At 41.9% G+C, this 25,177-nt stretch overlaps 2 protein-coding genes across 4 annotated transcripts; one reads left to right on the top strand and one right to left on the bottom strand.

Annotated features, from left to right (window-relative positions):
• Window positions 1-1,268: 1,268 nt before the first annotated feature.
• LOC121708984 (transmembrane protein 272-like) lies at window positions 1,269-5,112 on the bottom strand. Of its 2 annotated transcripts, none has more exons than XM_042091984.1 (5): window positions 4,959-5,112; window positions 3,004-3,078; window positions 2,813-2,863; window positions 2,497-2,703; window positions 1,269-2,201 (listed from the first exon to the last, which is right to left on the bottom strand). In XM_042091984.1, exons 2-5 carry the CDS (start codon window positions 3,065-3,067, stop codon window positions 1,990-1,992), a joined length of 534 nt encoding a protein of 177 aa, XP_041947918.1. In that variant the 5' UTR covers window positions 3,068-3,078; window positions 4,959-5,112; the 3' UTR covers window positions 1,269-1,989. The 2 variants fall into 2 exon arrangements, with proteins under 2 accessions (XP_041947918.1, XP_041947919.1); XM_042091985.1 differs by having other exon boundaries at window positions 4,935-5,088.
• A 7,796-nt stretch (window positions 5,113-12,908) lies between these two features.
• LOC121709617 (segment polarity protein dishevelled homolog DVL-2-like) lies at window positions 12,909-24,994 on the top strand. Of its 2 annotated transcripts, XM_042093143.1 has the most exons (15): window positions 12,909-13,412; window positions 16,624-16,693; window positions 16,915-17,087; window positions 17,277-17,386; window positions 17,621-17,750; window positions 18,245-18,335; window positions 18,497-18,566; window positions 19,401-19,540; window positions 20,119-20,195; window positions 20,308-20,375; window positions 20,571-20,678; window positions 20,790-20,924; window positions 21,033-21,209; window positions 21,464-21,682; window positions 22,333-24,994. In XM_042093143.1, exons 1-15 carry the CDS (start codon window positions 13,252-13,254, stop codon window positions 22,860-22,862), a joined length of 2,259 nt encoding a protein of 752 aa, XP_041949077.1. In that variant the 5' UTR covers window positions 12,909-13,251; the 3' UTR covers window positions 22,863-24,994. The 2 variants fall into 2 exon arrangements, with proteins under 2 accessions (XP_041949077.1, XP_041949076.1); XM_042093142.1 differs by having other exon boundaries at window positions 20,571-20,924.
• Window positions 24,995-25,177: the final 183 nt, after the last annotated feature.

The raw sequence follows: 25,177 nt of genomic DNA, 5'->3' as shown, positions 1-25,177 counted from the left end.
AGCTTCAGATCGTGTCAAAGGAGTGTGAGGACTGACTGGACTCGTGCTGCTGTCAGGGGGCTTGAAACATGTGACAAATACATTTAAACTTTATAAAAAATCTAGTTACATGTCTTATACTACTAATTTGTGAAGATGTGAAAGCACTGAAGAGATAAATAGAGCACTAGTTTTGATATGCAACATCGTATGCATTTGCAAGGTCTGGGCCTCACCACTTGCCTCTTTTAACTCAAAGAGAAAGAAAACAGACTCAAGGTCAAAGAAAATGGTCAATTCTTGTCTACAGAAAAAGATGGGCTTTTTAATGATCTGAAGTGGATGGTTTAAATACATTTATGGTGTGGCCAGTCCAAAATTGCTAGGCGCATTATTCAAAAGGGTTGTTCGTAAGTTTCTTAATCAGTCATGGGTGTGTTATGGTTCTAACATCCATTAAACCGATGACAGTGAAACCTGTCATTCCCCCGTCAGTATTTTGAGTCAGCACATCTGAAGGAATCGGCTAGCACGCAAGATCGTTTATGCAACACCAGGATCCCAAACCTTGCTTTACTAAAACTTGTGTGTGACTTGGAGTATACCCTACATGCATCTGCAATCGCCTATTATTTGAACTCATAGGCAAAGTGAAACTGACTTCACCCTGGTCTCATAGACAACAACAAAATAGTTCTACAGTTATTTACTTTCACTGAAACGGGGTTACAATCTAAAACAGCCTGAAAAAAGCACACTAACCCCAATACTGTTTGAATGATTGAACAAAAATACTAAGGATATTTATCCTGCAGACGAATCGTTGCCTGGGACTCGTTGCTAAGAGCTGCTTACATCTTGTGACAGTGCGTCTTTAAAATAGCTGTGCCCTATATGTGCCTTTTGCTTTACACCAGGTTTTTCTTGGTCAGTGGCTAATGAGTTTTAGTGGGTGCAAGATAGGGTTTTTTGAATCATGCGCCTAAACCACATCTATTTTTATTTATTTTTTTAATTGACACACCCGTAGGCACAATGTTCAATTGAACTGGAGTGCATGGTGAAAAATCTATCACTGCCTTGGGTGTAAGATTGGAACAAAACTTTGCACTTGGCGCCAAGTTCCACCGGGTTTAAGATGGAGCCCATAGTGTGTTTTATTTTCATCACCATGGAAGTTGTCAGAATGTTCTTTGGAGAAATTTCAGTACTTTTAAATAGTGTTGTTTTCAGAACATGTTGCCTGTTTCATATTTTCTATGTCTCTATGAATAAAGTTATATAATTGCTTACTTTGTGAGAAGCTCTTTTATTATTGAATTTAAGGTCGCCAAGCCAAAGACATACATGTTTATATTTTAACACACTACAAATGTACAAAGTTAGAAAATATATTTGTTGACATTGATCCTTTTTTGAATATTGTCAATTACCTGAAAGACTGAAAGGAGTGCTTTATCTGGGTTGAGAAACACTACTCTCCTCCACCAAAAATCTTCTTAATCATTGTTTGTAAACATTAAAGAAATATATTTTCAATACAGTAGAGAAGAATATAGACACAAATCATACAAATTACAAATTCTACTCTAAGTATATAAATGGCAAAGCTTACACCTGATGTTTATGGCAGTATATTGAAGCATGTTGGCCTTCTCAAGTAATCTAAACAAAAATGCTTTTCATTACACACAAAATAAAACCAAATTCAAATAAACAATATTTTTTTGACAAAGCATCACATAGAATTAAATGAGTGCAAAACAAATCAGCCAAAGCCAGAGGACTCCAAAGTGCAAAAAACAATGCAAACTTGGTGCAGACAAAATACTGGATGGCTCTCAAGTGTAGGACCCCTATCAAACATAAAAATAGATCTTTGACAAATGCATCATTAGCCAATACACTCCATGACCATCAGTGATGCCATACACAAACAAATGAAGGTGGAAAGGCCATATGAAATTTGATGTGCATAGAGGGCCAAAGCTGAACTCTGACCTGAGTTCATCAGACATCCTCTTGCCGTCCGTATCCAAAGCCTCCCCTGCCACACAGGGACATGCAGATCAATGCACAACAACCCACCACAAAGAATCCGCCTATCAATATATAGACCAGCGAAGTAATCCAAAAGGCAAACAGGTAGAGAGTCTTATCACAGTAGGCCCCTGCTTTTGGATCATAACTGGGCTGGTATATTGAATAGATCCACACGTTCCCTGCAGACAGATAGACCATCTTAAATATATAGAGAAACACTTAATCATCAATGAATATACGCAACATTATAAACCAATGCCAATTTTTTCTCTGCATAGAACAACTACAGTTACAGTATTAACTTTTGATATATAAAGGAAAATATTGTTTTCAAAACCTTTTGTTCTCATGTGGACAGGGCCTAAGTACGTCATCATTACTCCTGTATTTACCCCTACATTTATGTATGATATGATATCATAATGGATTTACATTTCCATTTATATGCTGTAGGGTTGACTTGCACTTTCTTACCAGCAATAAACCAACAGAAGAGGAAGAGGGAGACGATGGAGTTCCATGCGGTGCAGATGCTGCTGATGACGGTCTGGCCGCCGTCCTCAGGCTCCTGCGTGCCGGGCAGGCAGGACAGCAGTGTCAATGACAGGGTGAAGGCCCCCATCACCACCAGGTAGATAGGTATGTACCTCTGTATCGGGCAGTTCTGCAGGTACAGTGCACCTTGGTATAGGAACAGAGAGTGATGCAATGTGACGATTATGCAAGTTTGTATATTCAAATATTGGTTAGCAGCAACTGAAGTAAAATGAATTCATTTAAAGGCACTCACCAATTACAATTTCTGCAATGGGTATGCCAATCACTATAAGCTTAGAACTTACTGTTGGAAAACAGAATTTATAATTAAAGAAACATTGTATCTACGATAATTCTGCCAAGTTGGAACGGCAATGAATGAAAGAGAGATAAAGAGAGATGAGAGATAAATGCAACAGCAATAAAGAAAACCTAGTGGCATACCTAAAGCAGGTGTACTGAGTTTAGGGGTTCGGCGTATGTTTTGGAGTAAAGTCCTGTCCTCCATTGTCACAGATACTATGATGCCAAAAATACAAAGGTAAAGGTAAAATACAAGGTACACAGTAAGGAGGGCAGCTGAACATACAGTTACATGTGAATGGTTCATCTATAATCACTTGGACCACAGGCATACCTGCCAACATTGGGGTGTCAGTGTTTGCACAGAAACAGTGTTTGCATATTTAAGATGTTTTATTCACTCCTTGCAACACTGCATTTCAGTCGTTGCTTTTACCTTACCAAAAGAGATACACATGCCAGTTATGTATCCACCTGCTGCCTATCAGATTATGTTCCGAGGACACAATTTGCCTATTGCGTACAGTATCAACACTCAATAACGTGATAATGTGATATGTTAATCACAACATTTCTTCTCTAACAATTTGACAAACTAGGCTATTCAACTAGACAGCTTTCTTGCGACTCAGTGGCTGCACAGTGTGAACCCGCTTCCTTATTTGGGTTGGCAAGTTTTATTACAAAAGGAAGTCATTATGTAGGCTATGTGTAGGGTGTATTTCACACACAATTTGGCAACCTGGGAAATGTCAGACTAACAGAACAAATTAATGGATCTGTTAATTTTCAAAAGAAGTGTGATGGTCACGCAAATTCCGGGAGTTTTCCAGGAGAAATAACAAAATGGGAGGGTGACGGGTGATGACCTTGAAATACGGAACAAGCCCAGGGAAAACGGGAGTGTTGGCAGGTATGATGGACAACCACATCCACTCAAACCCATTAGGAGACACGGACATGCACTCGGCACGACAGGCTACCCTAACTACATTACTGGCCAAATCACTGCGTGACTCCCTGACCCTTCAGCAAACAAAGTAATCCAGTTACAAGATGGGCCCACCACTTATGGCCAAGAACACAACAGCTAGTATAGACGTGGTGGGCACTGGTCTGTTCATTTGGTTTGAATATAGGAAAGATGACAGGAGAAGAAAAAAACAGGCACTGTTGCACCAAAAAATCTTAATGCTTCATGCATAAAATGCTATTGATGCACAAGGTACTATGGCTAAACTCTAAGATGAAAACGTTTATGCATGACCTCTTTCACTGTTTGTGATGTCAGCATAAATGAATAACTGAGGAATGTTTGATGTGAATTTATACTGTAGACCATATGATATACCCTCTAATAAACTATAACCTTCTTGTGTAATATAATCACTTATTATAACCTTAAAGCACCAGAGAGTCATTTGTTTTAATTAATATTTTGTGTTACATTCGGTGTTACATCAGGCTACACGTAATTTTCAAAGTAGGATTGTCTGCTCTGCAACAAATTACAGCATGAATGTACGCCCAACACTACACACGTAGGCTTTACTTATAGGGGGAGAGGACAGGATCACATGATACGGTCCTGGGTGGTGAAATATGTCGGAAGTTGTTATCTACACTGAAATCTAGTTGACAAGTCAAAATGAACATTTCTCCCTACAGCAGGTTATCCAACATTTTATTGGTGGATATTTTGCTATACCTCTACAGGTTATATAAATTGTCAACCCCAGTAAAACAACAAAACGTCCCAGTAAGCCAATGGTAGTGGTGCTAGTTAAGTTAGTAGCCATGTTTCAGAACCTTTACAATTCAACGTGTCACTAGTTCAGATAACAACTTTAACGTTAACAACACGTTATAAAAGTGGTCGTGGTAACATAACATTCGCCTATTTAAAAAAATAAACGAACCATTTTAACATCTGGTTGCACGAGTTGGCAAATGGACACGCGCGCGTTTGCTTCTTTTCGTTTAACACAGGTAGCCAACAAAATAATCAGAGATATTTTCTGAGACAACTTGGGTATTTACCACATGCCAAACATCCGTTCCTCAATGCTTACCAATATCGGGAGGAGAAAGTTTACCTAGTCATGCAGTGTTGTCTTCTGATTTGAGCAAAGGAACAGAAAGCCAAGCGAAAGTATGACCAGTGTTACTGCCTGCTGCTGCGCGCTTACCGCTTACTGCTGTCTCACTTCCTATTATTAGGCTAGTGCAGGAGATTCAAGGAGGGACAGTGCAGCCGAGCAACGGCCTTGTCTGTTTTTTTTTTGTTAGTGAAAATGCAAAACACCACTGAGATGAAAACCAACAGCTTACCCTAGACCAGTGTTTCTCAAAGTGTGGTCCGCAAGCTATCTCAAGTGGTCCGCGAGCAAACGTGGTAATTGCAATAGTTGCAATATTGAACCAACTTGTATGTAAATCCTGCAACACTGCCTATAGCTACGCCAGTTAAAATCATATGAATAATCTGACACAATAAGCAAGGTGCAAAAACAGTAAGCAAGGTGGTTCAGTGAGTAGGCCTATTCTGTAATATAATGTTGACGTAGGTCTACTGTTTTTTTTTTTTTTTTAGCTAGGTGGTCCGTGATTCTTTTTTTATTGGTTAAGTGGTCCTTGGTCTGAAAAGGTTTGAGAAACACTGCCCTAGACTATTCAGACCACAAACACGGACGGACTGAGACTAAAAAAAAGGCCCTGGACTTTCTTCCAAAAATGCCAGCTACCATTCGCACTCGCACACACATTAGGTGTCCAAATGACCTTGAGTGTCTGTTTATCTTTTTAAGACTAACAGACATTGAGTGCACATACTGTACAAAGCCTACAACTTGGTCAGGTTGGTGCACCGTATCACTAATATGTGTATGGATTATGGACCTAGGGTTAGAGCTATTGCAAATATGTGGTAGTTGTGGTAGCAAACGTCTAGACAAGTAGACAATGCAACTCATTCTTCATCATTAAAGTGACGTTTAATAATGGCAACAACCTGTCTGTTTTGCGCAAGGACAGAAAACACTGGACAGGTGACACTGAACGGAGGTGCATTTCCCTTTAGATAGCCCATGTTAATTTATCGTAGACTATAACATCAAGGGCATGCCAAATATGTGTGTGTGTGTGTGTTTTCCCTCTCCAAACGTGCCGTTACACACGCACAGACAGTAGACACTGATAGGCCTACCGGTAGAAAGTGAATTAAGAATGCACTTGCCACGGAGATGTTTTCTACTGCTGTTTTTTATTTATTTATTTATTTATTTATTTATTTATTTGTATTCAGGTTCATATTTAGCTTTAATAAAAATGACAGAGATCCGAACCTCGGTGACCTATAGCTGGCCTGTTTCATATGCATCTCGTTGTCAGCTTAAAAAAAGGCTACATCGAAGGAAGCGAAAATGAAAGGTTGCATGAAAAAAAGTCATGTGAGGTAGACATTTGTCCCTTGTGCCTATCCTGCTATTGAAAACGCGATGACACACATTTTGCTAGGTTTTTTTTTTTTTTTTTAAAGCAGTGATGACTGATAGCGTAGATATAGGCTACTACACAGGCATAAGTAAAGCATACTTATTTGGAGAGCTACACTGGGTTGGCTGCATGGGCGTAGATTTAGGGTGGGACGCTAAGGACTAGTCCTAATCAAAATTTTAAGATGACAAAATTGTCCCCACCAATATTTTAGCGAACTTATTTGTACTGCTGATCATTCCGACAGCCAGCACGACAATACAAGAAACGTCAGGGTTATCTGACACGCAGGCTACACGCATGGAGAATGCCAATGCACAGGCTACTTTGCAGTCGCAGTCAAGCGAGCAGGTGTGTCAACGACAACGGTAAGTTACCAGGGCTGTCTGCCAATACATACCCCATAAAAGGCCAAAGTAAAAAATTTTGATATTGAATTTGACTGACAGAGCTTTCAATTCGGCAGCCGTGGCCTACTGGTTAGCGCTTCGGACTTGTAACCGGAGGGTTGCCGATTCGAACCCCGACCCCTCATTGCTACCCAAGCGCTGCTGTTGTTGCAGGCAGCTCACTGCGCCGGGATTAGTGTGTGCTTCACCTCACTGTGTGCTGAGTGTTTCACTAATTCACGGATTGGGATAAAGGCAGAGATTAAAATATACTTATACTTACAATTAACCACATTATAATCAATAGGCCAAAATCATAATTGTGTATCTGTGCCGAATTTCGTAATTCAAGTCCAGTGTAGAACTGAATAAGAACATCATAAGGCTGTATATCTTGAACTTCCAGTATGTGAGAAACTTGGCTTGCCTTAATATCTCCAACCTCAAGTATGCAGCTAATAAGGAAATATAATTGTTATTTAATTAAACAAGGTGAACTTCTCCCCACTGTGCAATGCAGAAAAGGATGCTACAAGGAAGGGAATTCAAACTCAACACCTCAACACTCAACACCTTACCATCTATTGATGTCATTGTAGTTCATTGAGATATCTGACATTTTTTCTGTTAATTGGCTTGGATACAAAAGGACATTGTTGCTTTTGTCGGTGTCCTTATGTGAACTTGCACAGGTAACCTTGCTCATCTTTACTTGCATACGACTTCAGTGCTTCAGGGCAGCCGTGGCCTACTGGTTAGCGCTTCGGACCGGAGGGTTGCCGGTTCGAACCCCGACCAGTAGGCACGGCTGAAGTTCCCTTGAGCAAGGCACCTAACCCCTCACTGCTCCCTGAGCGCCGCTGTTGTTGCAGGCAGCTCACTGCGCCGTGATTAGTGGGTACCTCACTGTGTGTTCACTGTGTGCTGAGTGTGTTTCACTAATTCACAGATTGGGATAAATGCAGAGACCAAATTTCCCTCACGGGATCAAAAGAGTATTTATACTTCAGACCAGAGCTGATGCTTCAGCAAAGGCCGTCACTGAAAAGCTGTGAATGTCGTTGAACACAGCTGTTCTCACATTAGCCATCTCACATTAACCATTGTTGCCTAATTACCAATTATTCATCAAGTAGTATCTACTTTTTTTTGTGTTTTTCACATAGTATTTTGCAGTATTTTTAAAATACAAAAATACACACCAATAAAGTATTTTGATACAAAATACAGAGCCATTTCCTTCAACCCAATAAAATAAAAATTACAAAATACTATTTTGCATTTGAAATACATATTACATGTTTCAGAAATCTTGACATGTCTAAGTTTTGGGTTGCAATATACAGGTAGTGGGCTCTCTGTTCATTTTGAATGAGTAGGCCTAGGCCTAAAGTTACAGCATTTCTATCACAATTGACCAGACTTTGACCTTTGGTCTGCTTTTAACAAAATTCTGGCTATGATTGTTCCTTGTATTGCATCATGAGCCATCACTGTGCCTATTGCATTCTACTGTTGTTAGCCTTAAACCTAGCTCAGTCATTATGTTATACCACAAAAACATAACAATCAAATTCTATGATTGCCACTGATGTGAATGATCTCACAAATCACACAAACCAAATCAAGTTTTAAAAAAATCGCAAAAGTATCGAAATTGAGATTCTTCACTTAGTATTGGTATTGAAACACTAATGTTGGTATTGTGACAACAGGACTTGGGGATGTGTCCCCACCAAAGCTGAGACCAAACCTACGCCCTTGGTTGGCTGATAAAGTAGGCTATATTGAGCCAGGCCGACAGCCGTTGGATGGACGGCCGTTCTGGACTTTTCCAGAATGTCCAGATTGCCAGTCCACCCTTGACCACAGCCCATTGCGTTTTAAAGCAACACCAAAGAACTTTCCCTCTGTCGCACGCACGCTATTTGTTTATACAGCACCGGCTTTGCAAATAACAATGTCCACAGACAAGGTAGAATATGTTGCATGATTTATGAAAGTACAATGTATTGCGACATCAAACGCAAGTCAAATTTGTAGTTTCTTATGTCTCATTCCATCAAACTACAGATCCGCTACCCGATCTGGCAAACTTACATAGTGCGGTTATAGCCGATAGAGGGCTGCGAAGCGAATGCATAAGTGCCATTCACCCTGTTACAAGTTGATGAACTACTGAAACGATTTTGGAAACATTATTTTAAGGTACAAAAAACTCTTTGGTGTTGCTTTAATAAACTCTGTATATATAAATACTTTATATTTCTTGACATGAGAGCTGTATAATCAGGCAAATACTTCTGGTAGATTTTAAATTATATTTTCCTGTTGCTCCCTTTTGTGTTTTTTATTGTCACCCTGCGACATATGGTTGCACATGTGGAGTCAAACTCCTATTTTTATTTCTTTGCTTGTAATAGCTAGCCCTCAAAAGAGTTAAGAAAAATGTTGCATACCGTTTCAATAATAACAGCTCTGTCAAGATGATACCATCTCCAGTTATGATGGCAAAAAAGACTGACTGTTGACCAGCTGCATCGAAGCAGCACCAGATTTTAGACCAATAGTGGCAATATATTGGGCCAATTGTCTGCAACCCGCCAGCGGACTACCCCCATCATTTCCGTAACCAATGAATGTAGTAAATTTAACAGGTCGCCCTCTTTTGAAACTGAACTGCATTTCCCTTTGTGTGCTATTAATGCATGCCTAATACCTACATACATGACTGGCAACATGGGGTACAAACGGAATAACATCCTGTAAGGTGTCCTGATATACAGAATTAGTTAACTTGGTGGAGGAAACTCTTTCTGCATCGGGGAGGTCTTTGCATCCGTCTCCTCCATTATTTCTGCATAGCTCGGAGGATGTTATCCCTGGCATACATCCTCATGTCAAATCCATTAAGTGGTTTTAATACTGTCCTGTAGTGAGAATGATCATCAGCTATTAGGTACTCAAGGTCATGGGGTCAAAGGTCATCATATGGGGTCCATGTCCTAATGTTTTTCCTTAGTATCTTATCTGTATCGTTTTCAAATTTTAGTCTTGTAGCATTTGAAGCACCTGACAATTCAAGGTCCCGAAGTTAGTTACATTTTATTTTTTTAAACTTTTCTGTACTAAGGGGATGATGAAACAGAAAAGAGAGATATAAGGCTTTGTTGTCTACAGGGTGACATAAAATTAACGGCACAAACAAAAAAAATTGGTTTACAACCTATGTTGACCATTTTGGCTCCCTCAGTTGACTTCTTTTCATTTTTTTCAACTTCAGACATGTCCAGAGGGGGTCGTAAAAGACGAAAATGTTGGATCTAACAAAAAGTTGGTCACAATGTGGCATACTACTGCAAGAAAAAGGACAATGGGTTTACATTTTATGCTGTCCTTCCAAAAGGGTAATGTATAAGTAAGTATAAGTATATATACTCTTTAGGGAGGGAAATTTGGTCTCTGCATTTATCCCAATGTGAATAAGTGAAACACACAGTGAACACACACTAATCCCGGCGCAGTGAGCTGCCTGCAACAACAGTGAGGGGTTAGGTGCCTTGCTCAAGGGCACTTCAGCCGTGCCTACTGGTCGGGGTTCGAACCGGCAACCCTCCGGTTACAAGTCTGAAGCGTTAACCAGTAGCCACGGCTGCAATTAGTACTTTTATGGACAAATCGATACTTAGGTCAACTTTAGAGCTGAATATAGGGAATTGCCCAAGGGATATCATCGGGCACCCACCCTATTCTGATGGAGTAACCCCTAGGCAACAAGAAACAGGAGAGAGAAAAAAAAACTTTAACCGACAAAACCAGGTTCACCAAGATTCTGGCTCCTGGCCTAAGCATAGCTTACTGTCATGGTTATATACTTAACTGAGTTATGACATTTTGGCTTATTAGAGAAAAAAATGACAGATTTCCTTAAGTATTTAAGTATTTGAAATACTCTAATCCCTCAAAGTTTGTTGTTACAAACTACAGATTTGTTCCAATCCTGCAAAATACAAATTACAAAATATGCTAAAGTAATTAAATACATATTTAAAATACATATAATGAAAATACTGCCCATGTCTGTTCTTTGCATGTGTTATAGCTCATGTTGTATTTTCTGTGTGTGCGCTTGTAAGGTAGCCTACATGTCTGTAAGTGGATGAACATAATTGATCTAAAGGCTATATGATCCTACATTGACCTGTTATAAGACTCAATGAATCCAGAAAAGAGTCGTTCATCCACTTGCTCGCATAAACTTTCCACACAGCTCAATATTAAGTGGTTATCAACAGCAATCTTCATAACCGCTTACTCAAAGTGCACCCTGACTGCTGAAATGAGCTAATATGGCTGAAGTGTTGCACAGAGTGAGCTGGAGTGAATAGACAGAGAGAGAGGAGGATGCGACTCAAAGCAAATATCCTTCCCTTTCACACATCATCACAAGACTAAAATGATCTCTTCACAGGTCTGACCACCTGCTATCCCTCCTTGCACTCTAGTGAAAAGTCAATCATCCAATACTCAGGATGAAAGTCAATCATCCAATACTCAGGAAAAGTCAAGGCATCCAATACTCCTCTGCTTAAAGTCGTGGGCATTTCTCCAAGTTTTTCATGGCCTCAACTACTGTTTGTTGATGCTTACATTTTGGAATATTCCTCAAATTAATGTCATGGTACATGGTCATGTGAAGGACTGTCAAATCATTAGCCATCCAGGATATGTACTATAGTTCTATGTTCCGGGCCAGAACACAAGCTTAAATGTATCAGTTAGGGTGACAATTACTGCTTTCAGTCAGTCAGTTTTCATGACAGTTATATAGCAACTAGGCTGGTGGTGGTGAGTGGTTGCATGCTATCTGTATAAGCTATCTGCCTTTTGGATAGCGAACTTCCGACTGCTGCGGTAAATGCATGCAAGGATGGAGCATGCTGCATGTGACTTCTGGCCGCCCTTTAGCACCACCTTCTGGCTGAATGAAGAATCTCCGGACTTCTGGTTTTCACTTCAAATGTAAACTACTTGATGTTTAGCACTAAGACACTCTGACTATTGACATAGTGGAACACTTATTTAAAAACTGGGCAGTAAGGATAATAAGTAATTTTTCACATCTGGAAAAATTTAAAATGGCATTAGTACAAAAATTGCATTCCTACAAAAAAATTGCATTCCAGTTTCCATAACTTTGTTCCCTCACAGTGATTGATTTATATTGAACAGTATTCATGGGCCTTCTGTATTTTGCATCTTTTATGGGGTAATAAAGATTTGATGAACCCTGTCAGTTAATCCTTTAAAAATATACAGAGCTGACATGGTTGTAGTAGGTGGTTTATCCAGAAGGCTTTTAAAAAGCTGTAGATATATTCTAGTCTAGTTATTCAGTTTTTAACGGGCCTCCTTTACATTACACAATTGTAATGATATTGCCACGTTTTTAACATGTCCATCAATTGGCCTAGCATATAAAGACGTAGATAGATAAAAAGTAGACACCTCTATTAGTTATTTAGCATTATGTTCTTAATGTTGTTACTCAAGCACAGTGGTATCATACTCTTCTGAAACTTGAAGGAAGACGATTCTGACAATGTCTATACAAGAAACTGAAATAGAAGTATGTAGGCGACAACTTCCCTGAGTAATTGTGATAGGTCAGAGGAGCCTCTTCTTCGTTACAATACCTTTGGAAAAGACAATAACCCCAATCAGAGGCTTGAGCTGTCTTATGGATGTGAATCCTTTCACTGTCTGACTCACCCTTTCATTCAGTTTCCAGGTGTTCATATCACAGTTATTTAACTGTTTTGATTTTTTTAAATCCTGTTTTAATGGAGACTTACTGGACAAGCAGAATATGTTCTCTAAATATAAGATGCTCTCAGATTTATACCTTGTAAACTTCATCGTTCAAATTTGAAACAATGTTTCTTTGTTTGTAGCCATTCACATCTCTTCTGATTCTACACGTATCCATTCCCAAGTCATGTACAGTGACTGGCTCCACAGAAGTTTGAAATGTTCTCCATATCAATTGCGGGTTGTTTACGCGTGGTATCACCCCAAACAGAGCCCGGGAGCAGTACTGCCCAGACAGATTGCATATGAACTATAGGCTACTCTCTGAAGGGGAATGGGGTTTGTGGTAAGAGGGCGTGAGGGACGCCTCTGGATAACGTCATACGCCGCGTTGGCTTTCAGCGCTGCAAATTTTGTGCCCTCTCCTCCCCCAACCACACTCCGTCGGTGCTGGAAAAGTTTGTGATCTGGATAAATGTACGCATACCTGGAAGATTTAACAATACAAGAAGAAGATAGGGACTCCGAGCGTTGCCCCAAAGAGAGCAACAGCATTTAAGGGATGATGCCCCGAAAAGATTGTTGTTACCTAAGAGTTTTGCCATTTCGCTAGCTGCATCGCTTGATTGTATTCGCCCCTTTCTTGGATGGTGTAGCCTATTAGTTTTGTGGGATCCTAAAAGCTGTTGAAGAAATGGCGGAAACTAAAATAATTTACCACATCGACGAAGAGGAGACGCCGTACTTGGTGAAGATTCCTATACCATCAGAACAGATCACTCTACTGGATTTTAAACAGGTCTTAAACAAGCCAAACTATAAGTTCTTCTTCAAGTCCATGGATCAGGATTTCGGGTGAGTAGCTCTGAGGCTCTGGCTGTGTAGCCGCTGTCCGATGGGCATTGGGCTAGTGTTAAATCAGTTTCCTCTGCGCAACTGTCCATCCTAGTAATAGCCCTCTATTTTTTATGGATCTGCGTTGGCACCAACTGGCGATTGATATACCAGCAAAATAATGCTTGAACCAAGGAGAAGCTTACTTTATGTTTTTTGTTGTTGTTGCAAAATGTCGTTGGACTAAATTCTCTCCCACTGTTGTGTGAAAAGGAGAGGAATGCCATTAGACCCCTTCAAAGTGGAAAACCCCGTAGCAGTGTCCTTAATTTACTGTACATGCTAATTTGAGCACCTAACTAATTTGATTCAACATTCTGGAATGTTGCTCTCTCACAGCCGCTCCCAGCATCAACGGTGTTGTGCTGATGTTACAATGTTTCCATCCAATCTCAGAACAGACTTCAGATCAATGGCTTGCAGCCTGTAGGATCATGATCATGATAGCCATTTATAATAGTGCTAGTGGCACACAGTCTCTGAAAGTATGCAAAACCAAAAACATTCTACGTTATGGAAATTGATAGGGTATCATTTTGGCATTGATAATTAGTGCTGGCCCTGTTAGATTTACAATGTCACAGTTGCATCTCTGCAGTTTCTGTGCCCCCAACAACAACTCCCCTAGCCAGCCTTTTTTGGGCCACAGGCCAACTTCCCCTCTTCTCAGCAGCTGTACTTCCTCCACAGCCCCCATTCCTCCAGAGGGTCTCAAGTAGATTTAAGAGAATTGCACCCCCTCCTCTTTATCCTTTACATTCCTACAAATGGGTATTTTCCTGGTTCACAGCTCGGAGAGATGGGGACCTCGATAAAAAGGTTTAATCTCATTGAGCCATGCATGCCAGACCTACACACTGCCCCACTGTTTCAGTGTGATGTGTTCAATTAAACCATTAGCTCTTTGATTACATCCCATTTCTCCACTCTGGCGGCATATCCATAGGCCTGCACAGATGCACTGGAAATCGTACTTTACGTTAACTTGCAGAGTGCTGACTGTGATTAGTATTTGTGGTGTAATATGGAGGCTGTACAAGGAAAGGCTCCCTTCAAGTACAAACAGCCACTAATTTCTTCACTGGGTTGTGGCAAAGACATAATTTTAAAAGGATTAACAGGATTTATACATTTTGACATTAAGCTGTGCTGGTGGTACAACCGTGTTAAAAACACTTCAAAATATGTGGAAATTTAAATGTGATGGAAATCAAACAAAGCATGTTATGTCCTGTTTGTTTTGTTCATAGGCTGTCAGAACTGGAGCTAGACAGCACAAAAATCACAAATGTGCCCATAACTGTTCAAACAATCTGCAGCAGATTATATGTTTCTGTTGAGGGGATGATTAGAATATGACCACCTCTGTCTGTTCAAAAGACCTGAACAGATATATGCATGAGTAATTCAGAGTCTAATTCACTTATCCACCTCATCAGTCCATGTAAATATATCACAAGCAGATGACTAAACTCCTCACTGTGGGTCATACGCTCAAGGCAAGTTCTCTCCCAAAGAGAAATCCACATTGGCTACTGGGTGGCAAGGAAGCATGGGTTTGCGTTCTGGCTAGCGTCATGTTACGGGTGTGTGAAGGCTATAGAGAGAGTCCAGACATAGGAAAGTTTCATGACTTTGGTCTGATCCAGTGTTTAGATTAAGTTTCAGTGGAGTTGTGAATGCCTAGTGTCACATTAGAAACTGTGGTATGCGTAGGCTGGGAACAGTTGTCGGAGATAAGCAAGGTTAGCGAGTTTACAGACACTGTCCTCAACGGTAAGACTGTCCTGTCTGAGATAAAAAGAGACACGGGACATGATCTGTCATCACCTCGGCGTCCACTCTGCTTCAGCGGGCCTTAATGGCAGCCGGCATGCAACTGTCAAAGGTTTCTGCAATGCAGATCACGTTGGCATGCAGATTTGGTGTCTCCAGTGTTGCACTGGTTTAAATGAAGTACACTGTCCTCCACGGTGGAGTTATAGCCATTTAAATTTGGTAGATGTTTTATTGCTGACATTGTTGCCATTTGACATCGTAGTCTCTACTGCCTGGAACAAGTCATACATCCACAAGACATACATCCAAAATTCAGATGCTTTAGAAAGTGGTGTGTTGATACCTATATAGCATGGTTTTAAAGCAACACAATGCAGTTATTTTACCTTACAATCACAACTTTAACTCATAACTTACTTTAATAATAGGCAGAAAATAGGCGTCTCTGTCATCTTTGTTGTTATATAGTGTATATATAGTATAGTATATACTATATTGTTGTTTGTACTATATAGTACAAACAACAATATACTATATACATTATGTGTTTGTTGTGTGCATGAACACAACCCTTTTCGTCCTTGTTGGACGTGTTGGGTACCCTTTTGGTGCTAAATGGATACCTCAGGACATTGAAAATTGACAAGGGGTACAAACACCAGTTCTACCATTGTGTTGCTTTAATGCTGATCATCTGTAAATGACACATGCACAGGCATAATGCTGTGGATATCTTGCTGCTCTCAGCCACAAGTGGTGTAAGCAGAGAGAACAGAAGGCTGATCTGAGGGCTGGTGGAGAGCTGAATGGAGATGTGGGGGGGGGGGGGGTCCTTATCAGTGTTGCAGCAGGCAGGAACAGGCAGGAGGGCATTCCCACATGCTCCAATGAACCCCAGATTAGATGGTAGGAACAGGCTTGGAGAGCAAAAAAGGTGTGTGTGTGTGTGTGGCACACAAGCATGTGTGTTCGTGTGCATGCATATGTCCACCGTGTTGGTGTGTTCATACAAAGAGTTGACAGAATGCATCAGTGTTTGTAAAACTGTGTGTAAGAGTGTGTGCCAATATAATTTATTTCCCTCTTGTGTGTATTATTAGTCTGCAGTGCTGGCTGTTTAGTTTTACTGTTCACAACAAATGGATAGCCTTTGAGTGACTCATCATCATCTACGGTTTAACTCTGTATAATCCTCAGCGTAGACACAGGAAGTGATTTAGTGGGTTTTTACAGAAGCCCTAGGCAGAGGAAAATCATGGGATGCACTCGTTCGGGTGCTTGTTGTTGAAGAGAGTAATGTTCGGTCTAAAGATGCTGTCTGATAATGCCTAAGACCATCTCTTGAGTGAAGTCAGATGTACCATACAAGTTATTTGTATTTGATTATTTATAGGGTTGTCAAGGAAGAGATCTCAGATGATGCTGCAAAACTGCCCTGCTTCAATGGACGAGTAGTCTCATGGGTAAGTTAAAAGAATGATATTGCATGGAACACTTTAGAAGAGAGTTTTACAGACTTCCTAATGACTTGCTAAATAGTTTTTCTACATTTTACTGGCACATCTTTTTTTCATCTTGTTGCCCTTAAAAATTGGTGGATGACGCTCTCCCTCTCTCCCTCTCTCCCTCTCTCTCTCTCCCTCTTTCCCCTCTCTCTCTCTCTCTCTCTCTTCTCTCCCTCCAGCTTGTGTCCTCAGACTCCCAGCCTGTGGAGCTCCTTCCCCCTCCTCCACCTCCTCCGCTGCCTCCTCCTCCAGTGGAGGTGTGTCCAGAACCCTCTCCTCCTCCGCCCCCTCTTCCACCTCCACCTGCAGAGAGACTCGGCGGCATAGGGGACTCCAGGCCACCCTCATTCCAGTATGCATAATCACACACACATAGACACGCAGGCATACACACACACACACACACACACACATACACACTCCCAACTTCAACGCCCTTTCTATTTAAGATTTAAATAATCATTAATCAATGCTAGCGCTGATATCTACATGAGCATGAACCATAATTCCTCACTAGAGCTTATTTTTGGTCATTTTGTAGTCCAAATGTGGCCGGTAGTGTGGAGAACCTTGATGACCGCACAGAGACCGAATCTGTGGTGTCCTTCAGAAGGGAGAGGCCCAGGCGCAGAGAGAGCATGGACCAGCATGGTAAGCGAGAGACCCCAGGAATGAAGGATTTATTCACCAGGCAGTATATGTGAATTAGAACTGTTGACTTTTAAACGGTTCAGTTTTGGACAGTAGTAATATTATCTTTGGTTAAATCCACATGGATACAATTAATCTCATATTAACACCGTGGAGTGGCACCTTTTGAAATGGAGATCTGCTCACTCTGGTTCCTCACCACTCCAATTCTGCCTTCCCTTTGCTTTCTTCCAGGGCCTCGGGTGAATGGCCAGACCCGTCTGGAGCGCCACCTGGCTGGCTACGAGAGCTCGAGCACCATGATGAGCAGCGAGCTGGAGACCACCAGCTTCTGCGACTCCGAGGACGACGACACCATGAGCAGGTATGCTGCGTATGGTCAAGACCTTGTTAGCTGCTCACAGCAGCCTGTCCGCTGTTCGTCCTACGCTGCGCCTGATAGCATCTGATTCTGGGGAGAGACAAGAGGAGGACCTCCTACCACAGATGTGGGAGATCTGGGTCAGATCTCATCCAGTTCTGCACCAGCAGCTGCCAGTTTCCTGTCCTTTCTGTTAGAAGAAAACAAAAATGCCGGCCTTTTACCTTTAACCAATTTAAATGTAAATATTTGTCTAAAACTCAACGATCTATACTGCTTAATGCAGTTCAATAGCTTTTCCCAAAGCTGGGCGCCCCTGAATCACCCTGGCTCCTCCCTTCATCTCTGCATAGATGTCTGTCAGGTTTTGTATCTGTCTGTATCATTCTACAACTGCTGACTACAGATGATGTTTTCTTTGTGCTGAGGGTGCTATTGAAAACAGCCCTGATACTAAGGCACAAAAGTTCATCTGGAGGATTTCCTGTTGTCCCCAGGTTCAGCAGTTGCACGGAGCAAAGCACAGCTTCCCGGCTGCTGAAGAGACACCGGAGGCGGCGAAAACAGCGCCCTCCAAGGCTTGAGCGGGTACTGCACCTTCTATATGCATGGTTGCATTATGCACAGTCACAAGAAAACGTTTCAAAGACCTAAATACATAATGTTAGCGACCTTGTTTAAGGGATAATTAAAAATGTTGTGATATTTACTATGGCATGTGTTGTAATGGTGCTCTTTTATATCCAAAGGCGTCATCCTTTAGCAGTGTGACAGACTCCACCATGTCACTCAACATCATCACAGTCACCCTCAACATGGGTAAGTACACTTCTTGTTATAGTGTGCTCAAGAGCACTCTTTACACAGAGGTCTGGATATGCCCCATCTCCTTTCCCCTAAACATGTCTTTACTTTTAGTTCAGTAGGCTACTGCACTAGGACCAGGCTACGCTTTGTCTTATTCTATTTCTGTGGTATTTTAAGAACATTGTAATGAAGTCCTGTAAGGACCTGTAAATTCCTGAAACAATAGGTCACCTACCCACCAGTTGGAATGAATGTTCCTTTTTTCGCCTCAGCGATTTCCCAGTAACCTTGCCATCTGCCTTTCCTAATTATGCCTGGTATGGAGGTCATTACACTGTGATTTGTTACTTCATAGGGCCAGGGGATTTTCATGTGGATTTAATCCATTGTTATGGCACTGTTGGCTATGCTAAGTCCTGCGTGTTTACTTCTGTTATCTCCAGAAACTGAAACAGACATGTTGGCTGTACTCAATCTGAAGTTCTCATCTTTGTGTGTGCCTAAACATTTAAGGATGGCAGAATAATTTTGTTGAAATATGTCTCTCTGGTTCTATGAAGGGAAGCACTGTGTGTGTTTGGCTCATTATCTTGTAATCACTTGTAAAAACATTTTTTTATTCAATTACACTTGGATAGGAAATGTTGCATTGTTGTTGCATTTCTGTTTAAACCAATGTGTGTTTCTGTGAAATTGGAAATAAACCACATTGAGCACTGCCAATTATGAGTGTCTCACAAAATTTACAGATGACATGTTACACAATTTGAATGATACAAAACTGACAACATTACAACAATTGATTTCCCTCTGTATTGGCTGTCGTGTCGTGCTGCGCTGGCACAGAGAAGTACAACTTCCTGGGTATCAGCATCGTGGGGCAGAGCAACGAGCGTGGCGACGGCGGCATCTACATCGGCTCCATCATGAAGGGAGGGGCTGTGGCGGCCGACGGACGCATAGAGCCGGGAGACATGCTGCTGCAGGTGAGGAGGACAAGGAGAGCCCATTCAGCTTTTACCACATTCACTGCCTTTACTGATATAGTCATACTGATGCATCTATTCAGTGGCTGTAACACGGCTGAAAGCAATTGGGTGTCCGTCCATTCAATCACGTCAAAGAAGCATATCAAAATAAAAGATTGTCAGTGATCTTGTGTTATTATAGCTGAGGTCTATGTCTTACCTCTTTGGCCTGGGCTGCATCCGCAACTGAAGGGCTTCTTTCATGTAGCATAAAAGTAGTTTTAGAAAACTGGTCTAATTTTTTTGAACGTATATGCACCACTGTCACATCTGGTGTAGCCAGTTCCATTGATTATAGTGGAAGCTAATTGTTGCAACAGACGCTACGTGAAGGGAACGCTTCAGTCACGTGCCTGGTGTAGCCTCCTGGACAGTTTTCCCAGGCTTTGGAAATGTATGATGTGTTAAAGGAGCTTTGGTGCTGGTTGGGATAGATAGAGGTTTGCTGTTGAAAATCTTAGTGGCCAGAGCCGGTGGGAGCATCACCGATATGTGACTTGATGTAATGAAGTCTCTTATGTCCCATCATGCCTCAGGTGAATGACATCAACTTTGAGAACATGAGTAATGATGATGCAGTCCGAGTCCTGAGAGACATAGTTCACAAGCCTGGGTGAGTAGTTCACAAGCCTCTCTCTCGCTTCTGAAGAACACCGTTGAGATTCACAAAGACTGGTTGCTCTAACCTTACTTGCACTGCCCCCTTCCTTCCCTCCTTGCTGTAGGCCTATTATCCTCACTGTGGCTAAATGTTGGGACCCTTCACCCCAGGGTTACTTCACCCTACCTCGCAGTGAGTCAACATCAGCATTCTTAACACTGCTAACTATTGTTACATACTGTAAATAGAAATGTAGGTTAAGTCCAGTTTGAACTGTAAGTGGCTCTGATTATTATAACAGGCATGCACTACTTTGTTATTTAATTCATGAATTTTTTAAATTTGAAGACCTTGTTCTTCAGTGATGATTTTTCTGTGTCATCTTAGATGAGCCAATCAGGCCGATTGACCCGGCGGTGTGGGTGACCCATGCTGCAGCTCTGACGGGAGGCGCCTACCCTACATTTCCCCCACCCTCCGTCGCTGGGACCGAACGTAAGCTCTCCTCAACATGCATCTACCTGCAAGTGATGACTAGATATTGGAGGCATGCGCTCCTCATCTTACTTTTTTTATTTATTATGTATTTATTCTCCTTGGGAACAGCGGGCTTTGAGGACTTTAACCTGTCTCTGCACTCGGACATGGCGTCGGTGGCCAAAGCCATGGCCTCACCAGAGTCCGGGTTGGAGGTGCGAGACAGGATGTGGCTGAAGATCACCATCCCCAACGCTTTCCTGGGTAAGAGAAAACAAAAGAGAAAAAACGAGAGACAAAGATGTTTTGTGGCAGTAACTGAGCAGGGCCCTGTAATATAAATGTGTTGTGCACATTGGTGCCTGTGTCCAGGCTCGGATGTGGTGGACTGGCTCTTTCAGCACATTGACGGTTTCAAAGATCGCCGTGAGGCACGGAAATACGCCAGCAACCTCTTGAAGGCTGGCTTCATCCGTCACACCGTCAACAAAATCACTTTCTCTGAGCAGTGCTACTACATCTTTGGAGACTTCAGTGACTGTGAAAACTGTAAGTCCCCCTCAATCAGTTATTTTTGGTTATAATTGGTTATTATGGTCATGGGTTCTTTTCTCAGCTCATGGACAAAATGCTATCTATCAATCGATGTCAATTAAACCATTGAAGGGTGTGCCTTAGTGAAACATCTTGCTGTAACAAGTTAGCAGTTTTAGTGTTGTGTAGGACTGCCCAACAGAACTAAAGCATGTTGTAATGTCTGTCCATAATGCTTGTCCATAATGCTTCTGTTATTATTTTCTCAGACATGGCTAACCTGTCCTTGAATGACAATGATGGCTCCAGTGGTGCATCCGATCAGGACACACTGGCCCCGCTGCCTCTCCCTGGGGCCACCCCCTGGCCAATGCTCCACACATTCCCCTACCAGTACCCCCACCCTTACACCAGCCAGCCCCCACCCTACCATGAGCTCTCCACTTACAACTACACTCCTGGCAGCACGGGCAGCCAGCACAGCGAAGGTGAATATGTCTCAATACTGAGCACTGCAACAGTGTATTCAGTGGTTAAAGTGGGATTTGGCAGGTGGGGGAACCCTAAAATCCAGTGTCGGTGCAACGGGGAAAAATGACTCACCGTTGGACATATTGAGTATCGTGGTGTAGCAATACTTTTTGGACAACAATTGCTACCTTCTTGGTCACATCTGTACACATGATCTGTACTTACTATTTATTTTAACAATATCATCGCGCTATATTGTTGGTATGAAAGAATATATTTATTATTAATTTATCTGAGGGACTGCCAGATTCTGCCAGATCTGATTTATCTGGCAGAACTGCGTTCCTCCCTGCCCCCCCCCCCACACTTTAACCCCTGAATGTATTCAAATGGATTGTACTTTTGAACTAATGTTATGTTCTTCTCTCTCTCTCTCTCTGTCTCTGTCTGTCTGTCTCTGTCTCTGTCTGTCTGTCTGTCTATCTGTCTCTCTCTCTCTCTCTCTCTCTCTCTGTGTCTGTGTCTGTGTCTGTGTCTGTCTGTCTGTCTGTCTATCTGTCTCTCTTTCTCTTTCTCTCTCTCTCTCTCTCTCTCTCTCTCTCTCTCTCTCTCTCTCTCTCTCTCTCTCTCTCTCTCTCTCTCTCTCTCTCTCTCTCTCTCCTCTCAGGGAGCCGAAGCAGCGGTTCCACGCGTAGCGAGGGCGAGCGACGGCGCGGCAGCAAAGGGGGCGGGAGCACCAGCGGCCGGGAGGAGAAGTCCCCTCTGGGCGGGGCCGAGTCCCAGTCGGGCAGTGGTGGCAGCGAATCCGAGTACTCGGTGCGCAGCAGCCGGAGGCGGGACCACGGCTCGGCCACGCCCAGCGAGCACAGCCACATGAGCCAGCGGTCGCACCACCAGCGCATGCCCCAGCCGCCACCCCACATGCCCTACCCGCCGGGCATCCCCTTGTCCTACAACCCCATGATGCTCATGATGGTGCCCCAGCACCCGCATGTCATCGGGGCCCCCCACCCACAGCTCCCCACAGGGCCCTCGCCGCTGCCCGGCCTCCCACTACCCTCCTCCACCCCTGGAGGCCCCCCGGGAGCACCACCCACCCGTGACCTCGGCTCGGTCCCACCAGAACTCACAGCCTCCAGGCAGTCCTTCCACCTGGCCATGGGCAATCCCAGTGAGTTCTTTGTGGATGTCATGTAGCCAGAGCATGGCATGTAGATGTTAATGTAAATGTAATGGAATGTCACAACATGACATTGTACAGAAACTCAAAGCAGTGAGTGCTTGAAGATGGCTATGATGCTGGACACACTCTACTGCTGGAGGTTTACACCTAAATACCACAAGATTGTTAGATCAACTCACATAGCGATAGCTGTTTGCACTGTCAGACTGTACATTATTGGACAGTTATCAGTCAGTCTCCGGTGTGTGTTCTCAACTGGAATGGTTATTTGGTCATATCAACCCGTCCCACTGGAGTTGTGTGTGTCTGTGTGTCTGTGTGTCTGTGTGTCTGTGTGTCTGTGTGTCTGTGTGTCTGTGTGTCTGTGTGTGTGTGTGATGCAAGGTTTGTGGACTAAAAGGTTAAACACATATTTCCCTGACTTTTCTAAAGCACCAAGTGAAAGAATTGCATCTAGAATACAACTGGTCAGTTTTGATGGACCCAGAATCTTGACAATGTCCACTGATGTAGTGGCTTTGTGGTTGTGAAATTCCATTTTCAGTCTGAAATTTTCATAACTCGTTGTTTTTTTATTGGAGATGTTTTAAGATGAAATGTCATTTTGTCATATGCATACAACGGACCAAAGCAAATCAGGTTCATAATACTAGCTTTTAGATATGTTAGGTAAGTACAAGTATAACTGTGATAGCTTGGTACAAGAAACTTGAGGTCCAGTGAGTTTTCTACATCCCTGGTACGTTTGATGAGGAGAATGTAAGAAGTTGTTTCTTTCAGGTTTCTGACATCTGATCTTAGAGGGATGAGAAAGCACTACTACTAATCAAAGAATAGTTGTAATCCTTTCTCCCTAACTGAAGTGAAGAGAATATTCTATGTCATAGTGGTTTTGACATTGACTTGAAAATCACACTACTTTTTTTCAGGTTCAGAAATGAGTGACCAGTTTCCTTTCTTGGTAATACTTTCTCATATAGCTGTTGTCATAGCAGCAGTTCTGTTATTACATCCATCAATCATCACTACCACAAATTATGTTAATTGCAAAGCCGTGTAACAGTCATGTTTTCATAGTTATTTTATCTAGCTAAAATGGCACCAAGCTCCTATACTGGTGTAGTGTGAAGGGAAAGCCAACCTACATACACTACAGTGTCAGATATGTGTCAGAAATTGCATGGTTGTACACACAGTGACATTTCAATAGCATCAATAGTTTCAGTAGGTTCACTGTGGGAATGTCACATGCTCAATGAACATGTTTGTGAAATCTGACTTTTTGTTACTCTTGTATATTCGGGTCTGAAAGGTACCCAACTCTACAGCTGGAAGAGATTACCTGTTATTATCCTGCCATCGACCAAATAGCTGCAGTTAAGGTCAAGCACGTGTTTGAGTAGTTCTGTTGTTGTATAGTCTTTAAGTATTGTGATAGCAATGGTACAGGAAAAAGCAGAAGGAGCTGAACTGAATCATCTTGGTGCTCTTCGCTGGTTTGTACTCTAGACCCAGCACATCCTTAGATCTGACAAAAGAAAAGAAAGTTTTGATATTAAATGCTGGCAAAGCTGGATAACCTGATAAATACTCTTATTTATTGCAGCTCTTGTAGCCTACTTCAGTGTATTACTGTATTAGAACCAAATTATGACTCTTTATTATTGGACACCTTTTTGTACTGCCCAAGTCACGTGTGGTCCAAGCACAGAACCTGTTGGGGTGAACTATGTGGAGCGGGGACCTAGAATCTTTAAGGACAGAATTTTAAGCATAGACTGTGTTCATTGTGTAGTATTTTGGGAACAGCATAGTGGGCTAAAGAGAATGCTGACATGTTTTGATGATAATATTAATACTAGTCCCATTCACCAGAGCATTTTATAAAGTATGTCTGAGTAAAGACTATTTTATTGACTATTGGAAAGTTAACCATGGGAATCCAGTATGTGTCTTAAAGGCATCCTGAGTTGCATACAGTTTGAATATGTATTAATATATGTACCCTAAAATAAAGGCGTGACATGAAGAGATTAAACCTTGTTATGTTGTGAACAACAGTGTAGTATAACTACAAAAGCCTTTTTACTTTTACCATGTTTGTCTCATAATATCAAATGTTTGAAATAAATGTATTCTAGCTTGACTTTTCGTTTGTTCATTTAAAAAGTGTCATTAAAAATGTCATGAAATGTAGTATTAGTGTAGAAACACGTTGCAATTTAAATTATCTGACTTGGATAAGTACATTTGAAATTATAGGCCTAGTGAAGTCAAATGAATTCAAAGAAATGTAAGGGCTGATACATGCTATATTGTATTGGATGAG

Source organism: Alosa sapidissima, chromosome 5, assembly GCF_018492685.1.
Source record: "Alosa sapidissima isolate fAloSap1 chromosome 5, fAloSap1.pri, whole genome shotgun sequence".
In the NCBI taxonomy this organism is placed as follows: Eukaryota; Metazoa; Chordata; class Actinopteri; order Clupeiformes; family Clupeidae; genus Alosa; species Alosa sapidissima.
The sequence above is the reverse complement of the archived record's forward strand: the minus strand, read 5'-3'. Positions and strand labels throughout refer to the sequence as shown.

What these genes read in the sequence shown, in the direction of transcription:
- LOC121708984 (XM_042091984.1), bottom strand. Translation starts at nt 3,067, where the DNA reads ATGGAGGACAGGACTTTACTCCAAAACATACGCCGAACCCCTAAACTC. An exon ending in ACTCAGTACACCTGCTTTAG is followed by an intron (nt 2,864 to 3,003) that starts GTATGCCACTAG and finishes GTTTTCCAACAG; the next exon opens with TAAGTTCTAAGCTTATAGTG. An exon ending in CTTCTGTTGGTTTATTGCTG is followed by an intron (nt 2,202 to 2,496) that starts GTAAGAAAGTGC and finishes ATCTGTCTGCAG; the next exon opens with GGAACGTGTGGATCTATTCA.
- LOC121709617 (XM_042093142.1), top strand. Translation starts at nt 13,252, where the DNA reads ATGGCGGAAACTAAAATAATTTACCACATCGACGAAGAGGAGACGCCG. An exon ending in ATGGACGAGTAGTCTCATGG is followed by an intron (nt 16,694 to 16,914) that starts GTAAGTTAAAAG and finishes CTCTCCCTCCAG; the next exon opens with CTTGTGTCCTCAGACTCCCA. An exon ending in TCCAGGCCACCCTCATTCCA is followed by an intron (nt 17,088 to 17,276) that starts GTATGCATAATC and finishes GTCATTTTGTAG; the next exon opens with TCCAAATGTGGCCGGTAGTG.